This window comes from Gambusia affinis, linkage group LG12 (assembly GCF_019740435.1).
Source record: "Gambusia affinis linkage group LG12, SWU_Gaff_1.0, whole genome shotgun sequence".
In the NCBI taxonomy this organism is placed as follows: Eukaryota; Metazoa; Chordata; class Actinopteri; order Cyprinodontiformes; family Poeciliidae; genus Gambusia; species Gambusia affinis.
In genome coordinates, this window is record NC_057879.1 from 6,263,162 (window position 1) to 6,282,888 (window position 19,727).

Genomic DNA, 19,727 nt, shown 5'->3' on the forward strand with positions numbered 1-19,727 from the left:
ACGGTATGTTGCATCGCGCAGAGACCGATGAGAGGCGACGCGCTCGCACCGGGCAGCAGTTTTATGGAGCCATTTGAGAGAGATCTGCGCGTCTTCGGGACTCTGTTATGGCACACAAACTTCTGCTGCCCATCGGTGAGTCCGCTGAATGAGAACGTATAACCTCTCAGAGAAAAAAAATAAATAAATCAAGTGCAAACCATCTACTGCTGCTCACTTCCTTTTCCCCCCTTGCTTCTCTTATTTCTCCTTCTTTCTCTCTCTTCTGGCTCCCCAGCTATAGCGGCGAGTCTCATCCCACCTGAGCTGTGTGGTTCAACAGCAAACACGAAAAAAGCTCAAGGTATAACCTAGCACAAGTATGCAAATGATTACAGTTTGATGTAATACGTTTGATTCCTCATTTAGCCTCATTCAAAGAAAGGATTTCTCGATTAGTGCTCATGTTAAACGCACTTCCTTGAAAAAGAATGTCTTCCTACTTTTTTTATTCAGATAATTGAATGATATACCCCCAATGTATGCTCGTGTTGTAAGTCGGGGGGCATAAAGGGGTTTACAAGGGTTGTGGTTTTAATCCTGTTCAGTTCAAAATGAAACATACTTCATCCTAAAGGGAAATTAAATCATCCACATATGTTGAAAGAGTCATTGTGAATTGTGATGATGTGGTGCAAGATGAATCTCCGACAGCAGTCAGTCTTGCAACGGATTTAAATGGCTCTCTGACTGAAGTTAAGTTTTGTTACCTTTAGGAATAATCGCTTAGATTATGTTTACATTTTTTGCCTTGAATAAGTTTAAATACCTTAAAAAAAAGACCGTAAATATGTACTCTCGAAGAAATCCACGAGAATCTCACAGCAGCCACTCCTACTTTTTTGTAGCAATCTGTCTTTTTTGTTGTTGTTGTTGTAAATTAGAATATTTATACGAATAAAAACTAAAATAAAAGTAAACACGAGGCAAACACATGTGGAAAAAAACGACAAAACCCAATTCGATTAAAAAACAAACAAACAACCTAATTCTTATTTTTTTGTTAGTGGAAAACAACTCAGGTGTGACCCCTGCTGGACAGTGTGGAACATGGGTGAAGGAGCCCAGTGGAGGGTGCTTCACCTCTCCAAACTACCCTGAGAAATACCCACCTGAGAGGGAATGTGTCTACATCATAGAAGGTGAGACACAACGACTGTCCCATCCTGCTGCAGATCTCCCCTCCCACTTCTTAATCGGTCCCTCTCCTGCAGCCTCGCCTCGACAATGCATCGACCTGTTCTTCGACGAGAAATACTCCATTGAGCCGTCCTGGGAGTGCCGGTTTGACCACATCGAAATCCGCGACGGGCCCTTCGCATTCTCTCCGATCATTGGCCGCTACTGCGGGCAGGAGAGTCCTGCCTATGTCCGCTCTAGCGGCCGGTACCTCTACATCAAGTTCGTGGCTGACGGCGAACTGGAGGCCATCGGGTTTTCAGCCCGCTATAACTTCACGCAAGGTGAGCAAGAGCTGGAGATGGTTTGAGGTTGCACTTTCGCAATGTGAGCTTAAGCCTACATTTAGGATCGACTACTGTAGGTTTGGGCACAATCAAACCCATTGTTAGAGAGTATAGTGACCTTAAAGCCCCAATCTTAATCGTATTCTATTGTGTTTTGTTGCATAGACCAACTCACGAAGCAATACACCACCGTGTATTCAGATCCCTGAGTCTTACAATGTAGAACCACTTATACTGAAAATGCTACTTTAAGTCTTTTGAGTTATGTCTGCCATATTTGAGGTAGTTCCTCTCCAGTCAGACTAGCTAGAAAGCATTAAGATCAATTTTAAAGCTTCTTACTGTCCAGTTGCGAACAGGCGATTTAGGGTGTTTCCACACTTATAGTTCGGTAGACTCAGTTTGATTAGGCACCAAATTTGCGACATTTTACTAAATTTTCAGCTGGTGTGATTCAAGTGTTAAACAAACAAACAAACAAACCTTTGGGGAAAAAAACTGCTTACCTCCTCACCTCCACTGCAGCAAGAACTACTGAAGAAAATGACATGAAAACCTCTGAAGGAGACACAACTTAAGAAGATTAAAATATGTATTACATATACATACATATAGAGAGAGAGTGGCATCAGATTTAAGCGGTTGTAGAGTTTCTATTTTGTCTTTGGCAAAAGACCATGAGCCATTTTTTCCGCTAGCGTTAGTCAGGAGCATTTGTTTTGATTGAAATTACCCAGAATTCCTTGTGCTACAGTCCACCTCCTGCTATTGCTGGGTTTCAGACACGTGACCAGGATGACGTACAAAATTCAGATGGAGGGCCGGAAGGGGATTTCTTCGGTTCAAAGCAAGAACGCTAATGCCCTAAATAGGCTGAAACAGACGAGGCTTCTTGAAAAAATACCCTTACATTTAGGATATGATCTGTATTAACTCTGTAAAAAAGACTTCTCTTGTAATCTTGAGGATTTACCCACATCGAGGCGATCTACATAACTATCTACAGCTGCAGACCTCATATTAGACCATGAGCCAGAAAGTTTTCAAAAGCCAGTAGAATACAATCATTTAGTTTCATTTTCGGTCAACCATTTAGGATCAAAAGAAGCATTAAATGGCTGTCTCTTGTTTCTGCCGTAATTAGTCTACGATAACAATGCTATTGCTAACAACAAACTAACCCATGTCATTTCTATGAGCTTGGATCTCCTGGTAAAACATTTATTTAGCTTCTGTAAACCCAAATGCATACTGGAGTTGTTTGTTAATGTTGAGCCGTTGTAGGACGCCGGATTCAGGTCCAATGTAGATCAACGATTAGCAGCGATCTACAAAAACCTCATGTTTGTGGGAAGTGTGGGAATAGTCACAGCTCACTGTGACTGGATGGCTGGGTAGGTTGTATCTAATTCATTTAGCTTTTTTTTTTGGCATGAACGTCCATCTGAGCAAACATTGTATTTTCTGTCCGGGACTCAGCACTGAGCTAGCTGCTAACAACATTAGCACCCTGAGGACAACCATGCTAGGGCATAAAAATAATATATCTTACCTTACGTATGAATGCTCGTCTTTCTAAGTAACTGTCCAATAAAATATCTAAAAATACAATTTAAACGATGCAATCGCTACCTGTTAGAAAGTGGGCCCTGCAAACTCTGGCAACCCTCCTGTTTTTAGCTGTAGGTTGTTGATCCCCTTTTCTCCTCTTTTTTCAATAAGATTTTAAAATTTAACTCCCTTGTGACCAACTACTTTCTAAACACGAAAATAACGTTTATCTTTTTATCTATCAGAACGGTTGGAACAACCGTACTGGACACAGACTATAGACATTTTGATGCTGGATTAACAGAAATAAGTGGGCTGCATTTACTTCCGGCCCTCCATTTGCATTGGGTGACGTCGATGCTGCGTGATCTGAAGCCCAGCAATTGGACTGGTCTCTGGTCTCCTTACATTTGCATGTAGCATTCTAACTGCGCCAGAACTGCACCAACCCCAAACTAACCGGACTTTGTAGGCAGATGAACTGGAGTCCTATTAAACCCTCCTTCGAATTTGTCTGCACCCATCTGCCATTTCCCCCTCCTCAACTAGATAATGCACAATTACTTAAAAATACACACCTTCAGAACATTATTTTGAGTCTTTGAAGTTATTTTGGCTGTGGAAATCGTAATCGGCAAGAATAAAAACGCTCCTGCCTGTAGGATGTTGTGCTCTCCGTTTTGTTGTGCAGGCACAGCAGCTGCAGCTGACAAGAGCACACAAGCACACACACACACACCCGCATACACACGCACACACACACCCACACACACACACACACACACACACACACACACACACATACACACACACACACACAAGTTAATGAAAGCTTGTCTTCAGGGAATGCGGCTTGTCAGCTCTGAGCCGCGGTAGCAGCTTAAGGGTGTCCGAGGCAGAGGCTTTATTAACCACAGAGTTTATGGGCCACCTACACCGACAAGGGGCAGAGATTAATCCGCATCCCTCTGTCCGTCCACCAGACTATCTGTTTTTAAACTCTTTTTAAGCATTAAAATGTCTCTGCTACTGTTTTTGTTCCTTCAAGGGACTACTACAGCTAGAGTTTCCTCAGGCAGTCCTGAAGAATTTGGTCATACGTGTCATGGAGAAGAGTTGAATATATATATATATATATATATATATATTATAAAATCACTATCATTTTGGTGACTCTTACATATTTTGAAAATTAAGAAATACATGTTAGGAATTCCCTGACATGATTTGTTCCTTTGAGAGGACTTTTTTTTTTTTTTTTGGTCTTTGGTTTGGGGTTGTGGAGTGGGGAGAAGGAAAGACTGGGTTTTATGCATCTGCATCACATGTAATTAATTGTTCAAGTCAAAAGTTAATCTCATCCCTAATTCCGGCCATCTCATGAGGCCGGAGGGAATTTGGCCACAGGCCTGCGTGCTTCATATTGAAGATTGAAAGAAAGTGTTTAAGTTGTTTGTTTAGCGACTGACAGTATTCTTTAAAGTACTTTTGTGAGGAGTGCAAGCCGTGTAAAATGTTTGTGAATAATGATGACGTTGTGCTGGAGACGTGGTAGGAATGTGGTCAAAGCTAAGCCCTTACAAACGATTGGTAAGCGTTACCATGGTACCATCACCACAGTTTTTTTTTTTTTTATATGATGTGTTTTCATGTGTCATATGAGACACTTTGGGGGAAAAAAAGGGCATCTCAATATTCTATCCCGACTGTATTACTAGATCAGTGTGTGTGTGTGTGTGTGTTTTATTATTTCTTACCTTCTAAGTTCCATCTTTCCAGCTACTACGTTGAGCAGACCCACTGCGCCTGATGGGGCCCAAAGCCCAGAGCTGATCAAACTTGAACTGGGATTTTCCACACTGAGAACAGAAGCTTTAAAAAAACTATTTAAATCAGGGAGATTTTCCCCATGTCCATAAAAAATAGTTTTATCCATCCGTCCATCCATCCATCCGTCCGTCCATCTGTCCACCCATCCATCCATCCACCCATCCATCCATCCATTCTAGTTTTAACATTTTGCATTCTTATATATATTAATTTAACATTCTCTACCTTTATTCTACCTTATTCTTGTTTTTATTTCAGCCTTACAGTTTTGCTCTTCTTTTTGGCATAAATCCTCTGAGCATAAATTGTTGCGTCTCACACAGATGCCCACACACACACATAGACTCGCAGGAGTAAATGTGAATAATCTGGCCTGGCCTGGAGCAGAAAGGTTAAGAAACAGAGAGGATTAATGAGAGTCTTGGTTGTTTTAAACCTCTCAGTCCACCATGTTACCGTCTTGCTTTATAAACTCTGTTTCTTTGGGGGGGGGTTGCGCTTTAGGTGGCAAAAGATGTGAAAAGTCATTCTCCTTTCTCTAAACAGTTCTGTTACAGCACACAGCCTCTTACATAAACATAAGAGATGTTTTTTCTTTCTTTTTCTTTTTTTTTTCAAATGAAACATTTCATAAGAGAAGCCACAAGTACCAGCGATGTTTTTTTTTTTATTTTTATTTTTTTTTTATCATCAGTTTGGTAGAAACCACCGGAACCTAATCTGTTCTCGACTAAGCTGGTCTGTTGAGATTTTTAATGCACGTCAGCACAAAGGGTTCAGGACACAATATGTGTTCCCTTTGTGTGATTTTTTCTCTCTCTCTTTTTTTTTTTTTTTTTTAGGAAGAGCATCAGGGTTTTTGAGTGTCTAAATGAGGCCAGCAGAACTGTGCCGCAGCGTCAGTATTAAACCTTGGGCCAGCTGTGTGTTTCATATGCCTTTCAATATGCCTGGAGTATCGTTGTTTTTGCTTCTTGGTTTTTTGTTTTTTTTTCCTCTTTGCTTTTTAATCTTCGGTCAGTGATTTTGTTTCAATCGCAATTCACTGCTTTACACAGCACTAAACAACAGATGCTGTACCTTTCTGAAGTTGACTGCACAATGAAGTCTGTCATTGCAGTTGCAATGTGCAGAGCAGCGTACAACTTGAAGAGAAATGAAACATATAGATAGCTAGATAAGCTGAACTGAATTGAAAAGGTCAAGTGACAGTTACAATTTTCTATGAATAAAAATCTGAAAAGTGCGGCCTTACCCCCGAGTGAATGTTTTGTAGAAGCAACAGCTACTATATTTTCGCTCTGCGTTGTTGAACTGGAAACTGATATTTTTTTCCCCACATTCCCGTTTTTTTTTATTTGTTTGTTAGCTCTTTTCCACAGAGAGTCACAGTTAGCAGGATGGTTGTTGCTAAGGAAACGCGTTGTTTTACCTTTTGCAAGATAAAACTTGAAAATTACCTGCAAGTAGTTTAGGTTTGTCAAAACTGCCTAATCTAATCTACTAGCAGATTAGATTTCATTCAATAAAAATTAAAAATGCAACGTATTGTCATTTTTTTCCTTCCAGTTTTTTGTTTGTTTGTTTGTTTTTTGTAGTTTGGACTGCATGAAAGTTTTGCTTTAAATGAAATTAGTAAGATCCAACGGATGAAAAGGGCTTTAGATTATTGCCTCAATAAAACAGAAACAGCATTTTTGTTTACCCAACTTTTTCAGGGGGTAATCAGTTGTTTTCTATTTTGTCAACCAATCTTTTTTTTTTTACCACCCATGACTTGTGGTGAGGGGGCCAAACAAAATCCTTCCAAGAGCCACAAATGGCTCCCAGGCACCCCCACATCCCACACTATCACAGGCAGTGCATCAAAGCATTAAAGCCAGATGTTCTCCGGGCAAGAGAAATGAAAAATAAAAAGGACAACAACTAAATTAAACATAGATAGACATAAATAAATCCAGAAGTATCCTGAGAGATTTATAAGGCAGTAACAGCGGTTCGAGGTTTTAAAGAATATCTGGATTCTTCATGTGTATACAGTTTCCCCCCCCCTCTCAATTATTGCCTTCAATTTCAGATCCCGAGTTTGAAGAAATCGGAGAATTGCCGGCTCTACCAGGTGAGTATTCATTTTACTGGCCACATTTTACCATCCAGGCGAATACGAACAAAATCCAACTTTCTGACGCTGGAGTATTTTTATTACTCAGCTTCGTAGGAGATAAAGATCTGCGTGGATTTGATTTTTTTTTTCTTTTGCTACTGCTATTTGCTATCCAGCTGCTTATCTTACTTTTCAAGCGCCTTGTCAGATGAGCAATGATACGTGGCTCTGAGAACAAACCCACCTTTTGACATGCAGCATCATTGTCCTCTAAATTTTTGACTAGCAAACTTTGTGTTATTTGACCATGGGATCAATCAGTTTGCATGATTTAACGGATTAGTGAGACTTGGGATAAAGTGCTCATGTTAAGAAATTTCATGCATTTTTTTTTTTAAGCTTGAAGAGAAAATCTGCTTGAAGCTTTCCGATTAAACTGGATTAAAACAAGATAAAGATAATCCAACATATTCTGAAACATGTTGATTTGCTTTTTGTTCGGTGATTCTTTTTGGGATTGGAGAATTTTTCTTTCTTACATTTTTTTTTGGTTGTTTTTGTCAAGTTTGTCCCTGTTTAAAAGCTTCAGATAAATTTGCCACTTAGTGTTTGTGCAGCTGCGGTTTTCTGCTGACCTCTTTTTTTCTTTTCTTTTTTTGGCAAATTTCGAACTGGTTAGGCGCAGACTATTCCACATGCACCAACATAAAAACACTACAACGGATCTATAATAGCTCCACGTTAGTTTATGGAGGCTTAAATCCCGACATGCTGAGAGCTTTCAGATCAGTAAACAAAGATGTTATTGCTAGATGGACAAAAGAAATACCACGAATTTCTTTTTTTGACACAGCTTGTGATTTTGAGCTGAGCGGTCCGGAGGGCTTCGTGGAATCCACACAGATAGCCAAAGAGGGAAAGGCGCAGCTGACTGAAGCAGTGGACTGCAGGTGGTACATCAGAGCTCCACCCAGAGCAAAGGTAGACACGCTCCAGAGTATGCTCATTCATTGTAAAAAATGATAAGAGTAAAAAAAAGGGGGGGGGGGGAAGATGTTTGGTAACACTTTACTTGAAAGTGTGTGCATAAGACTGACTCAACATCTGTCGCGAACAGGAAGGAGTCTTCATGAGTGTTTATGACCGCTGTCGTGAAGTCTCATTCGGTGGATAATGACACTTTTAATGCAAAGTTGACACTTTCAATGGACGTTTAATGCAAATTCTAATAGAACTTTGCATTAAAAGGGTTATTATAGACCAAATAATACAACATCTACACTTTCAGTCGACTTTTAATGCAAATTTCAGTGCAACTTCGCATTAACAGTGTCGTTATTTACCGAATGACACGTCACGACAACCGTTGCAAACATTCATGAAGACTCCTTCATGTTTATGACAGTGTCATTCACAACCCATCAAATAAAGTGTTACCAAATGGGTGTTATTATACCATGCAATAATATATATTGGTTACAAATAAATGTACCAAGTGTCCTTTGAAACTGATTAATGTTTCTAAAGATATTTGCCTTTACAAGGGCGTAAACAGGTCTGCAACATTTTTACTGTGGGTGGACTGTGATGTCTGACATGCAATAGTTACAGCTCAAAAGATTGTTCTATGGCTCTGTCTTAGAAGTGCTGCTTTTTTTTTTTTTTTACCTTCAGCTGGATGCTGGGCCACCAAAAAATATAGTTTTTGCCATAAAAAAATAAAACACAGGCAAAGGAATATTGGCGAATTGACAGTTATAGATATGTTGGTTTCCCATCGACCACACGTGCAATTAGGAGGCGTGCGTGTTGGATTTCTATCCTCTGAGCTCAGTCTGTGTGTTGGGCTTCTGTTGTGCGTGTGTGTGCCTTGGAGAGTTTCAGCTCGTTGGTGTGCCTTTTGCCCAATCCCCCCCGGCCCCTCCTCCCGCAGATCTACATGCGTTTTTTAGAGTACGAAATGCACAACTCAAACGAGTGCAAGCGCAACTTCGTCGCCATCTACGACGGGAGCAGCGGAGTGGAACACCTGAAAAACAAGTTTTGCTCCACGGTGGCCAACGACGTCATGCTGGTGACCTCTGTGGGCGTGGTGAGGCTCTGGGCAGACGAAGGCAGCAGGAAGAGCAGATTCAAGATCCTCTTTACCACTTTCCATGAACGTGAGTGAACGTCAATACGTGCACGAGGACAAAATGCAGTTGCGTGTGCTACAGCTACATTTTGCGTTCTATTTGCTTCTTTGATGAGAAAAAAAAATAAATAACAGGCATGTGTTCTTTGACACAATGCGTGTTTGTTGAAGTCAATGAACCGTTCCCACAAAAACCAAAATCTTTTGATAACATTTTCATGGTCTTTTCTTGCTTAAGCGTGATCATGTCTCTCTTTAAGAAGACATTAAAGGAGTTGATCAATGTGGGGAATATCATAGCAATTTACTCTATCAATTGTTTTTGTGGTCTTATGCTAGTATGATGCCAAAAGTCCTGTTCAACCAATCACAGGGACTATAAGAGGGCTTCTTTCTTGTTCACTTTTTGACAGTGCTGTACACTGCAAAACATTTAAAGGTGTCTTAACTTGAAAATAAATGTCCACCTGCTGGCTTGAAAATGCAACAGGTGGACAAGAAAACTGGTTTGGGTTTAACTCAGAAATTAAAGTTTGTGAAGTTGACATGAGACAAGTTGTCTAAACATCGTTTTATTTTTTTAAGTTCATTAATCTGAATGGTGAGTTTTGACCATGTCGTTCTTTTACTATATGCAAGAGAAAAAACTGCCCTCATCTAGTTAAAGAGCAAACATTTCTGTATTATTTACATTCACAATATCAAGTTAAAATGACTTGTTTAATTTTAGAATAATTTAAATTGTTGGTTTATATTGCATGAACAGAGTAATGAGTTTCATTAAGCATCATAATGAGTTCTGTTCAAAAATATTTATTGTGAACAGAACATTCCATCCATCCATCCATTTTCTGAACACCCTTCTTCCCTAATGGGGTCGGGAGGGTTGCTGGTGCCCATCTCCAGCTGCGTCCCGGGCGAGAGGCGGGTTCACCCTGGACAGGTCGCCAGTCTGTCGCAGGGCAACACAGAGACATACAAGACACACAACCATTCACACACACTCACACCTAGGGAGAATTTAGAGAAACCAATTAACCTGACAGTCATGTTTTTGGACTGCGGGGGGAAGCCGGAGAAGCCGGAGAACCCGGAGAGAACCCACGCATGCACAGGAGAGAACATGCAAACTCCATGCAGAAAGACCCCAGCCAGGAATCGAACCCAGGACCTTCTTGCTGCAAGGCAACAGCTCTACCAACTGTGCCACTGTGCAGCCCTGAACAGAACATTATTCTCAAGAAAATGTGCACTCTAAGACATATCAATGTAACGCACTTCTATTTCACTCACGGTGCCACACAGGATACAAAAATATGCCGCTAATCGCACTGGGAATTAGTTCTCACTCCTGTCTCTTTCTTTTTTCAGTTTTCATTTTTAGGTGCTAACCTAAGAACCCTTGTTTATTCAACTCTTGGAGGTTTGACAAAATGAACAAAAAGTTAACACAGCGTGCCGCTGTAAGTTTATCTTCCCACACATTTAGGTTGAAAATCTAAAACTCCCAAGTTTTATTTGACTTAAAGAGCAGAAGGTAGTAGACGCAACTAAATGTTTTGCAGTTCATATGCTCCTCCTTTCATAAGAGTCTGCTCTAAACTCAGTAAAAAGGAACTAATTTGTGTTCACAGTTCACCGCCTAGGTTTCACACTTCAAATTTGTCATTTAAATAACAAATAATAAACAATCAGTTTAAAGTTCTCTAAAAAGTGAGCTCCTCTAGCTTTCATATGAACATGTTTGTGTGCAGTGGTATTTTTTTTAAAGATCTGTAATGGTGAGAAATAACAGAGTGAATCCCTGAAATAGTCTGCTTAAATAGTTTGCCTTAAACTTTGACCGCTGCACGTCAATCGTCTTTTGTCTTAGCTCCATGTGAAGGCGACACCTTCTTCTGCCACAGCAACATGTGCATCAACAACACCCTCGTCTGCAACGGCGTGCAGAACTGTGTTTACCCGTGGGATGAGAATCGCTGCAAGGGTACGCTGACGGTTTGCACTTGCAACGTCTTTCTTTCTTTTTCTTTTCTTTTTGGGGTTTTTTTTGTTTCCGTCTGCTGAGCCGTGGTTGTCGTCCACTTTACAGAGAAGAGAAAAGCCAGCATCCTGGACACGCTGGACAACACCAACCTCACCATCATCGGAGTCACGTGCAGCCTGGTCGTCATCCTGCTCGTCATTTCCGTCATCATTCAAGTCAAGCAACCTCGCAAGAAGTACGTCATCCGCAGGTGAGGGATGAAAACCCCGTGTAGTGCCATTTTCTACCGACGTGTTTACCGCTAATAGCTTGCTGTGATGTGGAAATAACAAGCTAATCCAGAGGTGGGTAGTAACTACTCACATTTACTGAATTACATTTACTGGAGTTAGTTTTTTGGGGGGGAAATAATACTTTTATGAGTTTGTTTGTTTGTTTGTTTTTTTACTGTGCTTTACTTTTTACTTTTAGTTGAGTAATTTTATTATGAAGTATTTCTACTCTTACTTGAGTAAAATTTCTGGATTTTCTACCCACTGAATGGCAAAACAAACATGTTTTAAACAAAAAAATTCTTATTTGTTAAAACTGTCATTATGTTGTGACAGTATGATATGAGAGATCATTTGTGAAAAATCTATTTCCTCTGCTTTCTCCCAGTGCTACCTAGAAACAACCAGTCAGTGGCAGGAGAGTTTTAGTGCTGTCAATCACTATTTCATGTGACTGCTCATCCTTCCTCCGCTCGCTCTGTGCTATGCTGCAGCTAGCATAGCCTGTTGAGAAAGCTTAGTCTAGTTACCATTGCTACTAGTGACGGCAGATAGACAATTTTCCCGTAATGATATATTGTTTCTCCACCATTAGCACATTTAGCAGTGAGTGAATGGAGTTGATTGGCAGCACTAAGACCCTCCTCCTGGTTCTGATTGGTTGTTTTGGTCGGAACGCTGCACTACTTTAGCCAGTAATAGCAGCTCAGGGAGGAGATTGACTGTTTTCACAGATTATCTGTCTCATAACAAATTGTCACGACATAGTGACAGCTTTAACAAATATGAAGAAAGCATATTTTTTTATTAAAGTTTTATACTGCAGCTTGAAAAAAAATGCAACTACATAGCATTTTTTGAGAAGTCCGGATTGCTTCATGTATATTTTGCATCTTGCTTTTGACTGTTGCTGGTGGGGAGAGACATTTCAGTAAGTTAAAACTAACAGAAAACATTTAAGCAACCTACTTGAACACTGTATGTCAACTGTTGGATGTAAAATTCATAAGAAGTAAATTTTGTGCTAGTTATCAGTATTGGACCAAAGAAAGCAAGGCAGTGTCAAGCCTTTAAAATTGTGATGCTTTTGATGGGTCAGATACACTCAATTGTAACAGCAACTGCGTGGGGAGGGGGGGCAATTTTATTTTTTGTCAGGGGGCCCGAGATTCTTGGCAGCGCCCCTGAATTTGAATACGTAAAAGAAACACCAGGCGCCCACCTTCTTCCAAATCCAACCCGGACTGTACCTATCCTAAATGTTTTCTTGTTATTTTCCTTTTGCATCCTAAGAGATGACTTTGACCCAGCACTGCTCCACCCTGGTTTTGAGCCGCCACACTACGAACTCTGCACCCTGCGCCGCGCCCCTTCTGGCGACCTCACAGACGGCGCCCTGGCAGACGACTTCGACAAGTTCCACAAGCTCAGGCGCTCGGAGAGCAAGTGCATCCGCGACCACCACTGCGGCTCGCACCAGGGAAGCATCCACGGCAGCCGCAGCAACCTCAGCCTGAGGGACGCCACCATCGCGCCCGACGGAGGGGCCGCTGTGCCCCCGATGTCGCCGAGGTTGGCGAAGCAGATGTCTCCGCACCTCTCTCACCACAACACGCCGGCGGGTCGGAGGAGCATCCTGGTGATGAAGCACAGCTACTCGCAGGACGGGGCGGAGGCGTACAGGGCGGAGGACGAGGACGAGGATTTGATGATGGACGTCGGCCCCACCACCAGCCAGCACTACATGCACCACCACCACATCCACCACAGCACCCCAGGGTTGGACCGTACGCTGTCCAACGACTTCTAATTTATTGCAAGTTCGAAAATCGGGTCATCTGCAATTGGTTGGCATTGAAATCGATGAGAGATGTTCACAGGGGAAGGTAGTTTGGGACTTATTGGCCCTCTTTCTTCTCAATGGGGGCTGAAAATTCTGGAGTTTTTAAAACTTAGTAGATTCCTTTGAGTGTGTCTTCCTGACGTCCATGTTTGACATTCAGCGAACAGAAAGAGCATTTAAAGATAGTTTTAATATATGTTCCCTGAAGCCAAAGAATTAAGTACGGTATTAAATACCATGCTGCTTATGGCACAAATGACATAAAAAGGGAAGAAAGTAAATTGCAACAAAGTTGGGTCAGAAGTCCTACTGGATCCCAGCTCCCTTTTTTGTTCCTGCATTTCTGCCCTGTTTATCTAATGTATAGGTATATACTGTCCTATTTATTATTTTATGAATTGACATTTTTCCACCACCAAAGCAAAAACAAATGTTTTATTGAGTGCTAGATACTGTACCATGTATGTTTTCACCCAATTGTTAATTGATTAGATTAAATATTTTTTGTTGTTTGTTTTCCCTGAAAGCTAACATGGCATTGTTCTTTTAATTTCACACTCCTTTTAATTGTGAAAGTATGTTTTTTGTTCTTGATTTTCTTCCACTTAAACATTCCGACATTTTATTAAAATAATAAATGTTTTACAATGGGATTCAATGTGATGAACGGAAATTAGTGATTTATCATGAAGTGGAAGGAAAATGATATAATTCACCTCAGATATTTTTACTATATATATATATATATATATATATATATATATATATATAAAGAATTAATGTGATTGGAAAAGTGAGATTGTGAATAGTCGTACACTTAGATGTGAGAAAGAGATTGTACTGGACTTTTTATGCAAATACGTCATACATCTGAAGGACGTTTGAATTTGACGCATTATGTTTTTCAAGAGAAAAAGTTTTTTTAAAAAGTAGTTTATAGAAGGGTCTTATTGTAGTGGAATCATTAAATTAACCAACAAAAATTGATGTCAGTGGAGACGTTAAAGGCTTAACAATTGCGAAACCTATTCCAAACCAGCAGGTGGCAGTCATGTACCACTCAGCTTGCAATCACAGCCTAAACAAATCCCCAAGAAAAAAAACTCGACTTAATTCAGTCCTTATCGGTTGTGGAAGGACATTAAAAGTGGCCGATGGTTGATAAATATCTACTTTTGAATTTTTACGTGGAGGAATTTTGAAACATCTACTAAAATTTTAGTAAAAACCCCTCTGTTTGGAGGTTAGCTAACGCTAGCTGACTTTTAGCTTGGGAGAGGTAGCATCATGTCACAAAAAATTATTTAATAAAATATGGAAAGACGGATCGATACCAAATAGTTGGAAAAGGGCAATAATTTTACCATTTAATAAACCAGGTAAAGATCCTACCTGTCCAAATAATTATAGACCAATAGCTCTTACTTCTTATTTAAGTAAATGGATGGAGAAAATAATGGTTAATAGATTAGGATACTTCCTTGAGAAGAATAATCTAATTAATGGATACCAATGTGGTTTCAGAACAGGAAAATCAACAATGGATGCTCTAACTAGAGTCAGTAATGACATAGAGAAAGCTTTAAAAATGAAGGAAATAATGATTATAGTATTTTTTGACATAGAAAAAGCATATGACTCACTATGGAAAGAAGGATTACTTATAAAAATGAAACAGATGGGAATAGGTGGGAGAATGTATAATTGGATAGCAAATTTTCTGCTAGATAGAAAAATAAGAGTAAAAATTGGGAATGACTATTCAAATGAATTTAATGTTGAAAATGGAATACCTCAAGGTAGTGTAATTAGTCCAATTTTGTTTAATATTATGATCAATGATATTTTCTATGATACTGGTAATGTATAAAATCTGCACTATATGCAGATGATGGGGCCATATGGATGAAAGGGAAAAATATTAAACATGTGGTAGAAAATATTAAAAAGCAATTAGTAAAGTAGAAAATGGTCTTATGAATGGGGTTTTAAATTATCAGCAAGCAAGTCTTGTTATATGGTTGTCACAAAGAAGAGAAATATTAATATAGAAACAATAACATTATATGGACAGACTTTAGAAAGAGTAACAGAATATAAATATCTAGGTTTATGGTTGGACAGTTCTTACTCATGGAAAACACATATAGATAAATTAGAAACCAAGTGTAAAAAGTTATTAATCTATTAAAGGCTGTGGCTGGAAATAATTGGGGGGCAGATAGACAGTCATTATTAAGCATATACAGGGCTCTCATGAGAGCAATAATAGATTATGGCAGTATTATATATGGAGCAGCAGCTAAAACGTCATTACAAAGAATAGAAAGATTACAGTGTAGAGCTTTACGTATATGTATAGGAGCAATAAAAACAACACCTATTAATGCTCTCTTAATTGAAACTGGGGAAACTCCTCTGGAAATAGAGAATTAAACACTAGCTTTAGCATATTGGATGAAAATTAAAAGTAATATAGATGATAATGTGAATTCAATTATCTTACAAAATTGTTGGGAATATGTGAAGTTCCAAAGTAATGGATTTGGATGGATGGTTAGGAAATGGATTAAAATGTATGGATTGGAGGACAAGGAAATAGCTCAGTTTAATCCAACTAGCGTTATTCCTCCATGGTTAATACCAGAGGTTAATGTAGATTTGAAAATTAGCATAATGAAAAATGATTGGAATTTAAATGAAATAGGGATAAAGACTGATATTTATTTAAGAAATACATATAATAATTATCTTAAAATTTATACAGATGGTTCTAAGAATTTAAAAGGATATGTGGGAGTAGGAATATATATTCCAGAGTTTAAAAAATGTATTTCTAAAAGAATATCAGATCAATTGTCGGTTTTTACAGCAGAAATGGTGGCAGTTATATTAAGCTTACAGTGGGTGGAGGAGATTCGACCAGACAGGGTGGTGGTGTGCACAGATTCCAAAGCAGTAGTAGAAAGTATCAAGGGAGAAGGAAATAATAGAAAAGATCTGGTATTAGAAATTCATCATATTTTATTTAGATTATATAGGGGCATTGATGTTTGGTTTTGTTGGGTGCCAGCACATGAAGGAGTAAAAGGCAATGAAAAGGCAGATAAATTAGCTAAAAGGGCTTTAGAGGAGAAATAGCAATGTTAATTCCTTTTGGGAAAGGGAAGGAAATCACTTATTAAAAGTAAAGAACTGGAGGAATGGCAAAAAATGTGGAATGAAGATAAGAAAGGAAGAAGATTATATGAAGTACAAAAGTCAGTTCAAATTCGAAGCATTAATGAAAGAAACAGAAGAGAAGAAATAATAATAAGTAGATTAAGAATAGGTCATACCTACTTAAATGACATACTTTATTTAATAGGGAGGAAAAATAATGATAAATGTGAGAGATGTGGAGAGAAAGAAAATGTAGAACACATACTGATGAACTGTAAGTCATATGAACACAAAAGGAAAGAATTAAAGAGAATAGTTAGAAGTATAGGGCATGAATGGAATCTTAAAGGTATATTAGGAAATGAAGGAAACATAACAGATATTCACAAATTAAGGAAAGCATTGTTTATTTATCTTAAGAATACAAAATTAAAAAATAGAATTTAATAGATGTGAAGTAATGCAGCTACACACTCATGTACAGTAGGTGGCGGTATGCACCTTAAAGTTGCTTGTGATCCGCCATAATAGAAAAGAAGAAGAAGAAGAAGAATCATGTCACAACATGAACTGGTTCTGGACACTGGACAGGGCAACGCAGCTTTCAGCGAGGGGAGACGGAGAAGAAGTCGACTCGGGCTGGTCGTCACCGGGGTTGTTGGAGGGTCGCTGGTCGCTCTTTACGCGGTGGCCGCTCCGTTTGTTGCCCCTGCCCTCAGAAGAGTCTGCCTCCCGTTTGTTCCAGCCACCACGGCTCAGGTGGAGAACGTCCTCAGGGTGCTGCGGACCAGAACGGGAACTCTGGTGGACATCGGAAGCGGAGATGGACGGATAGTAAGTGGAGATTGGCCACCACACACATCATTAAAACTCGTACAAAATAGGTATTTTATTATTATTATTATTATTATTATTATTATTATTATTATTATTATTATTATTATTATTATTATTATTATTATTATTATTATAGTCTAAAACAGTCACCATGCAATTTCCCATGAATGCTCTACAAATCCATTTGGACTTGTAATAGTCAGTTTATTGATATTTTCTCAGTTTTAAACAGTGAAAGAGAATATCACCATTCTTCTTCAAAGTACATGTTAAGATCCTGAGAGTAAATTAATTGTAGATTATATCCATATAATCTGATCATTTTGCCTCCTGTAGCAAAAAATTAATAACAAATGATATTCTAAAAACTTTAACCTTAAGTTGTAAACCCACAGAAATCTATTCCAGGTTTTTTTATGGTGACAATAAAAAAAAAAATGGCTGTGGAGAAATTACAACTTCCCTGATTACATGCTGTTTAACTTGTTTATGAACTGATTTTTTTAAATTTAATTTGTCCTTGGAATTAATAAAGTAGTTTTGAATTGAATTATTGAATTAGATGCACGTAATCTTAATGTATTTGCACTACATTGAAAAAAATATACAATAATATTGGTGATTTCAGTGAGAAATACATGCGCTTAGTAAACAAATGATCTAAAATCTGATAGATCTGTCTCAACTGCTCATTTTTATTGATAGAAATAACGTTTTTGAATGGTGTCTGCTGTTTTTGGAATTAAAACAACTTACTTGTAATTTTCACCCGTTTACCTTCTAATACCTTTTTACCCTGCATTAAGCAACATGTGTAACCAAATATAGTGCAAGCATAGCAGCCCTGAATGCTAAATGCTAAATAGCTTATTCTAATCATTTGATTTTATTTCAATATCCATTACTGTAGTACAGTAATGTACTACAGTACATTACTAGGAAGTTTTCCTGAGATGAAAAATTAACAGAGGACTTCGATCAGACAAAGTACTTTGTAATTTATCCCAAAGTACTTTTTAATTTGAACTTGAAATAGCCAGTTCAAGCAATTTTACTCGGTCTGGAATTTTTTCTTTTTTTTCAGTTCTTGAATCCATTAGTTAGCTTCTGTTAATTTCGTCAAGCCTGTTAAAGAATAAAATTGCAGACAGGTGGAAACCGATGGCTCACTTAATTTGTTTTCAGAATTTGAAGTCTCACCAGTAAGTTATTTAATTCGTGAATACAGTATGTGAATCTGCAGAACATGACCATCACCCATAGTGAAGTCAGATCCCTCTAATCTCATCCTGCCAGAAAATGGTTTCTCCCTTGTTAGGAAATTAAAACCAAAAAATTTAATGGCTGTCCTTAATTATCTTCAGTATTGCTACATTCTGTCCTGCGGGAAGCCGACAGCAGCTGAAAAGTTCACTTATGTCTCACGATGGCTTTATTCCATTTCCTACTATGACTTATTAAAGCAACAAAATTAGCTCACTTCTATCTTTGCTGTCTCCTCTCTCCCTCTCTCTCTTTTTTTTTTTTTTGCAGGTGATAGCAGCTGCAAAGTGTGGATTTCAGGCTTCTGGTTTGGAGCTGAACCCTTGGTTGGTTTGGTATTCTCGCTACAAAGCCTGGAGAGAAGGCGTCCACCGCTCCACCTCCTTTCACATCTCAGATTTGTGGAAGGTTGGTGGCTCCCGATTAGTGGAGCGCATACAAGTGTTCGTTTAGTGTGACAAATAAACAGTAAGACTATTTAATTCTACTCTCTAAAACCCAAATGTTTTTGTCCTTTTTGACAGGCTAGCTTTGCTCAGTATTCCAATGTTGTTATTTTTGGAGTTCCTCAAATGGTGAGTTTGTAACTCTGGGATAAAGTCTTGCTTGGTGAAATTGCTGTACAAGTTAAATAAGATGTTGCTTGTGTTTAGTATTCAAAATCCCTAATATGTATTGTGTTTTTTTTTTCCATGACTGCAGATGGATCAGCTAGAGGTCAAGCTGGCAAATGAGCTGCCAAGTTCAGCCAAGGTGGTCGCCTGCCGCTTCCCCTTTCCCACATGGGTCCCGGAAAGCACTGAGGGGGAAGGCATAGACACCGTGTGGGTGTATGACGCCAAAATATTTCACTCAGATCTGCACAGAAAAACAGACAAAACGTTGTTAGAACAAAAAAAATCACATCCACACTCATGAGATCAGTGGTTCCTAAAGCTCCCAGATTGAATTTTTTATTTATTTTTTTTGTTATTTGCAAAAATATGCTTTAAATTAGCTGCCCACGGCTTCCCTATCCTAAATTGCTCTGAAAATAAAAATTGGATGACATGAGTAATTTTGTATGTATTTTTGAAATGAATTATTTTGCGTTCAAAACGAGACTCTAAATCAAACATAGTGATGGTAAGTTGAGAAAGCTGTATTTCTCACAGCAACAGAGTGCTACTCTCATTAATGCTTGTATAATTAGTTGGTTTTGTGTGTATTTAATAAAAACGAATGTAATGTTAAAAAAAA

At 38.8% G+C, this 19,727-nt stretch overlaps 2 protein-coding genes across 3 annotated transcripts; both read left to right on the forward strand.

Annotated features, from left to right (window-relative positions):
• Window positions 1-32: 32 nt before the first annotated feature.
• On the forward strand, window positions 33-13,613 carry LOC122841039 (neuropilin and tolloid-like protein 1). 2 transcript variants are annotated; one of them, XM_044133966.1, is made up of 10 exons: window positions 33-135; window positions 278-343; window positions 1,047-1,181; window positions 1,254-1,502; window positions 6,964-7,005; window positions 7,844-7,971; window positions 8,924-9,152; window positions 10,998-11,111; window positions 11,217-11,346; window positions 12,677-13,613. In XM_044133966.1, exons 1-10 carry the CDS (start codon window positions 108-110, stop codon window positions 13,191-13,193), a joined length of 1,638 nt encoding a protein of 545 aa, XP_043989901.1. In that variant the 5' UTR covers window positions 33-107; the 3' UTR covers window positions 13,194-13,613. The 2 variants fall into 2 exon arrangements, with proteins under 2 accessions (XP_043989901.1, XP_043989900.1); XM_044133965.1 differs by having other exon boundaries at window positions 35-135; window positions 11,217-11,361.
• Window positions 13,614-16,920: 3,307 nt separating this feature from the next.
• Window positions 16,921-19,726, forward strand: atpsckmt (fATP synthase c subunit lysine N-methyltransferase). Its single transcript, XM_044134891.1, has 4 exons — window positions 16,921-17,222; window positions 18,759-18,896; window positions 19,013-19,063; window positions 19,191-19,726. Exons 1-4 carry the CDS (start codon window positions 16,944-16,946, stop codon window positions 19,404-19,406), a joined length of 684 nt encoding a protein of 227 aa, XP_043990826.1. The 5' UTR covers window positions 16,921-16,943; the 3' UTR covers window positions 19,407-19,726.
• The last annotated feature ends 1 nt before the right edge of the window (window position 19,727 follows it).

Excerpts from the sequence above, each read along its gene's own strand:
- LOC122841039 (XM_044133965.1), top strand. The coding sequence starts at position 108 with ATGGCACACAAACTTCTGCTGCCCATCG. Across the intron at positions 1,182-1,253 it reads ATGTGTCTACATCATAGAAG|CCTCGCCTCGACAATGCATC; the intron begins GTGAGACACAAC and ends CCTCTCCTGCAG. Across the intron at positions 11,112-11,216 it reads GGATGAGAATCGCTGCAAGG|AGAAGAGAAAAGCCAGCATC; the intron begins GTACGCTGACGG and ends TCCACTTTACAG.
- atpsckmt (XM_044134891.1), top strand. The coding sequence starts at position 16,944 with ATGTCACAACATGAACTGGTTCTGGACACTGGACAGGGCAACGCAGCT. Across the intron at positions 17,223-18,758 it reads GAAGCGGAGATGGACGGATA|GTGATAGCAGCTGCAAAGTG; the intron begins GTAAGTGGAGAT and ends TTTTTTTTGCAG. Across the intron at positions 18,897-19,012 it reads ACATCTCAGATTTGTGGAAG|GCTAGCTTTGCTCAGTATTC; the intron begins GTTGGTGGCTCC and ends CCTTTTTGACAG.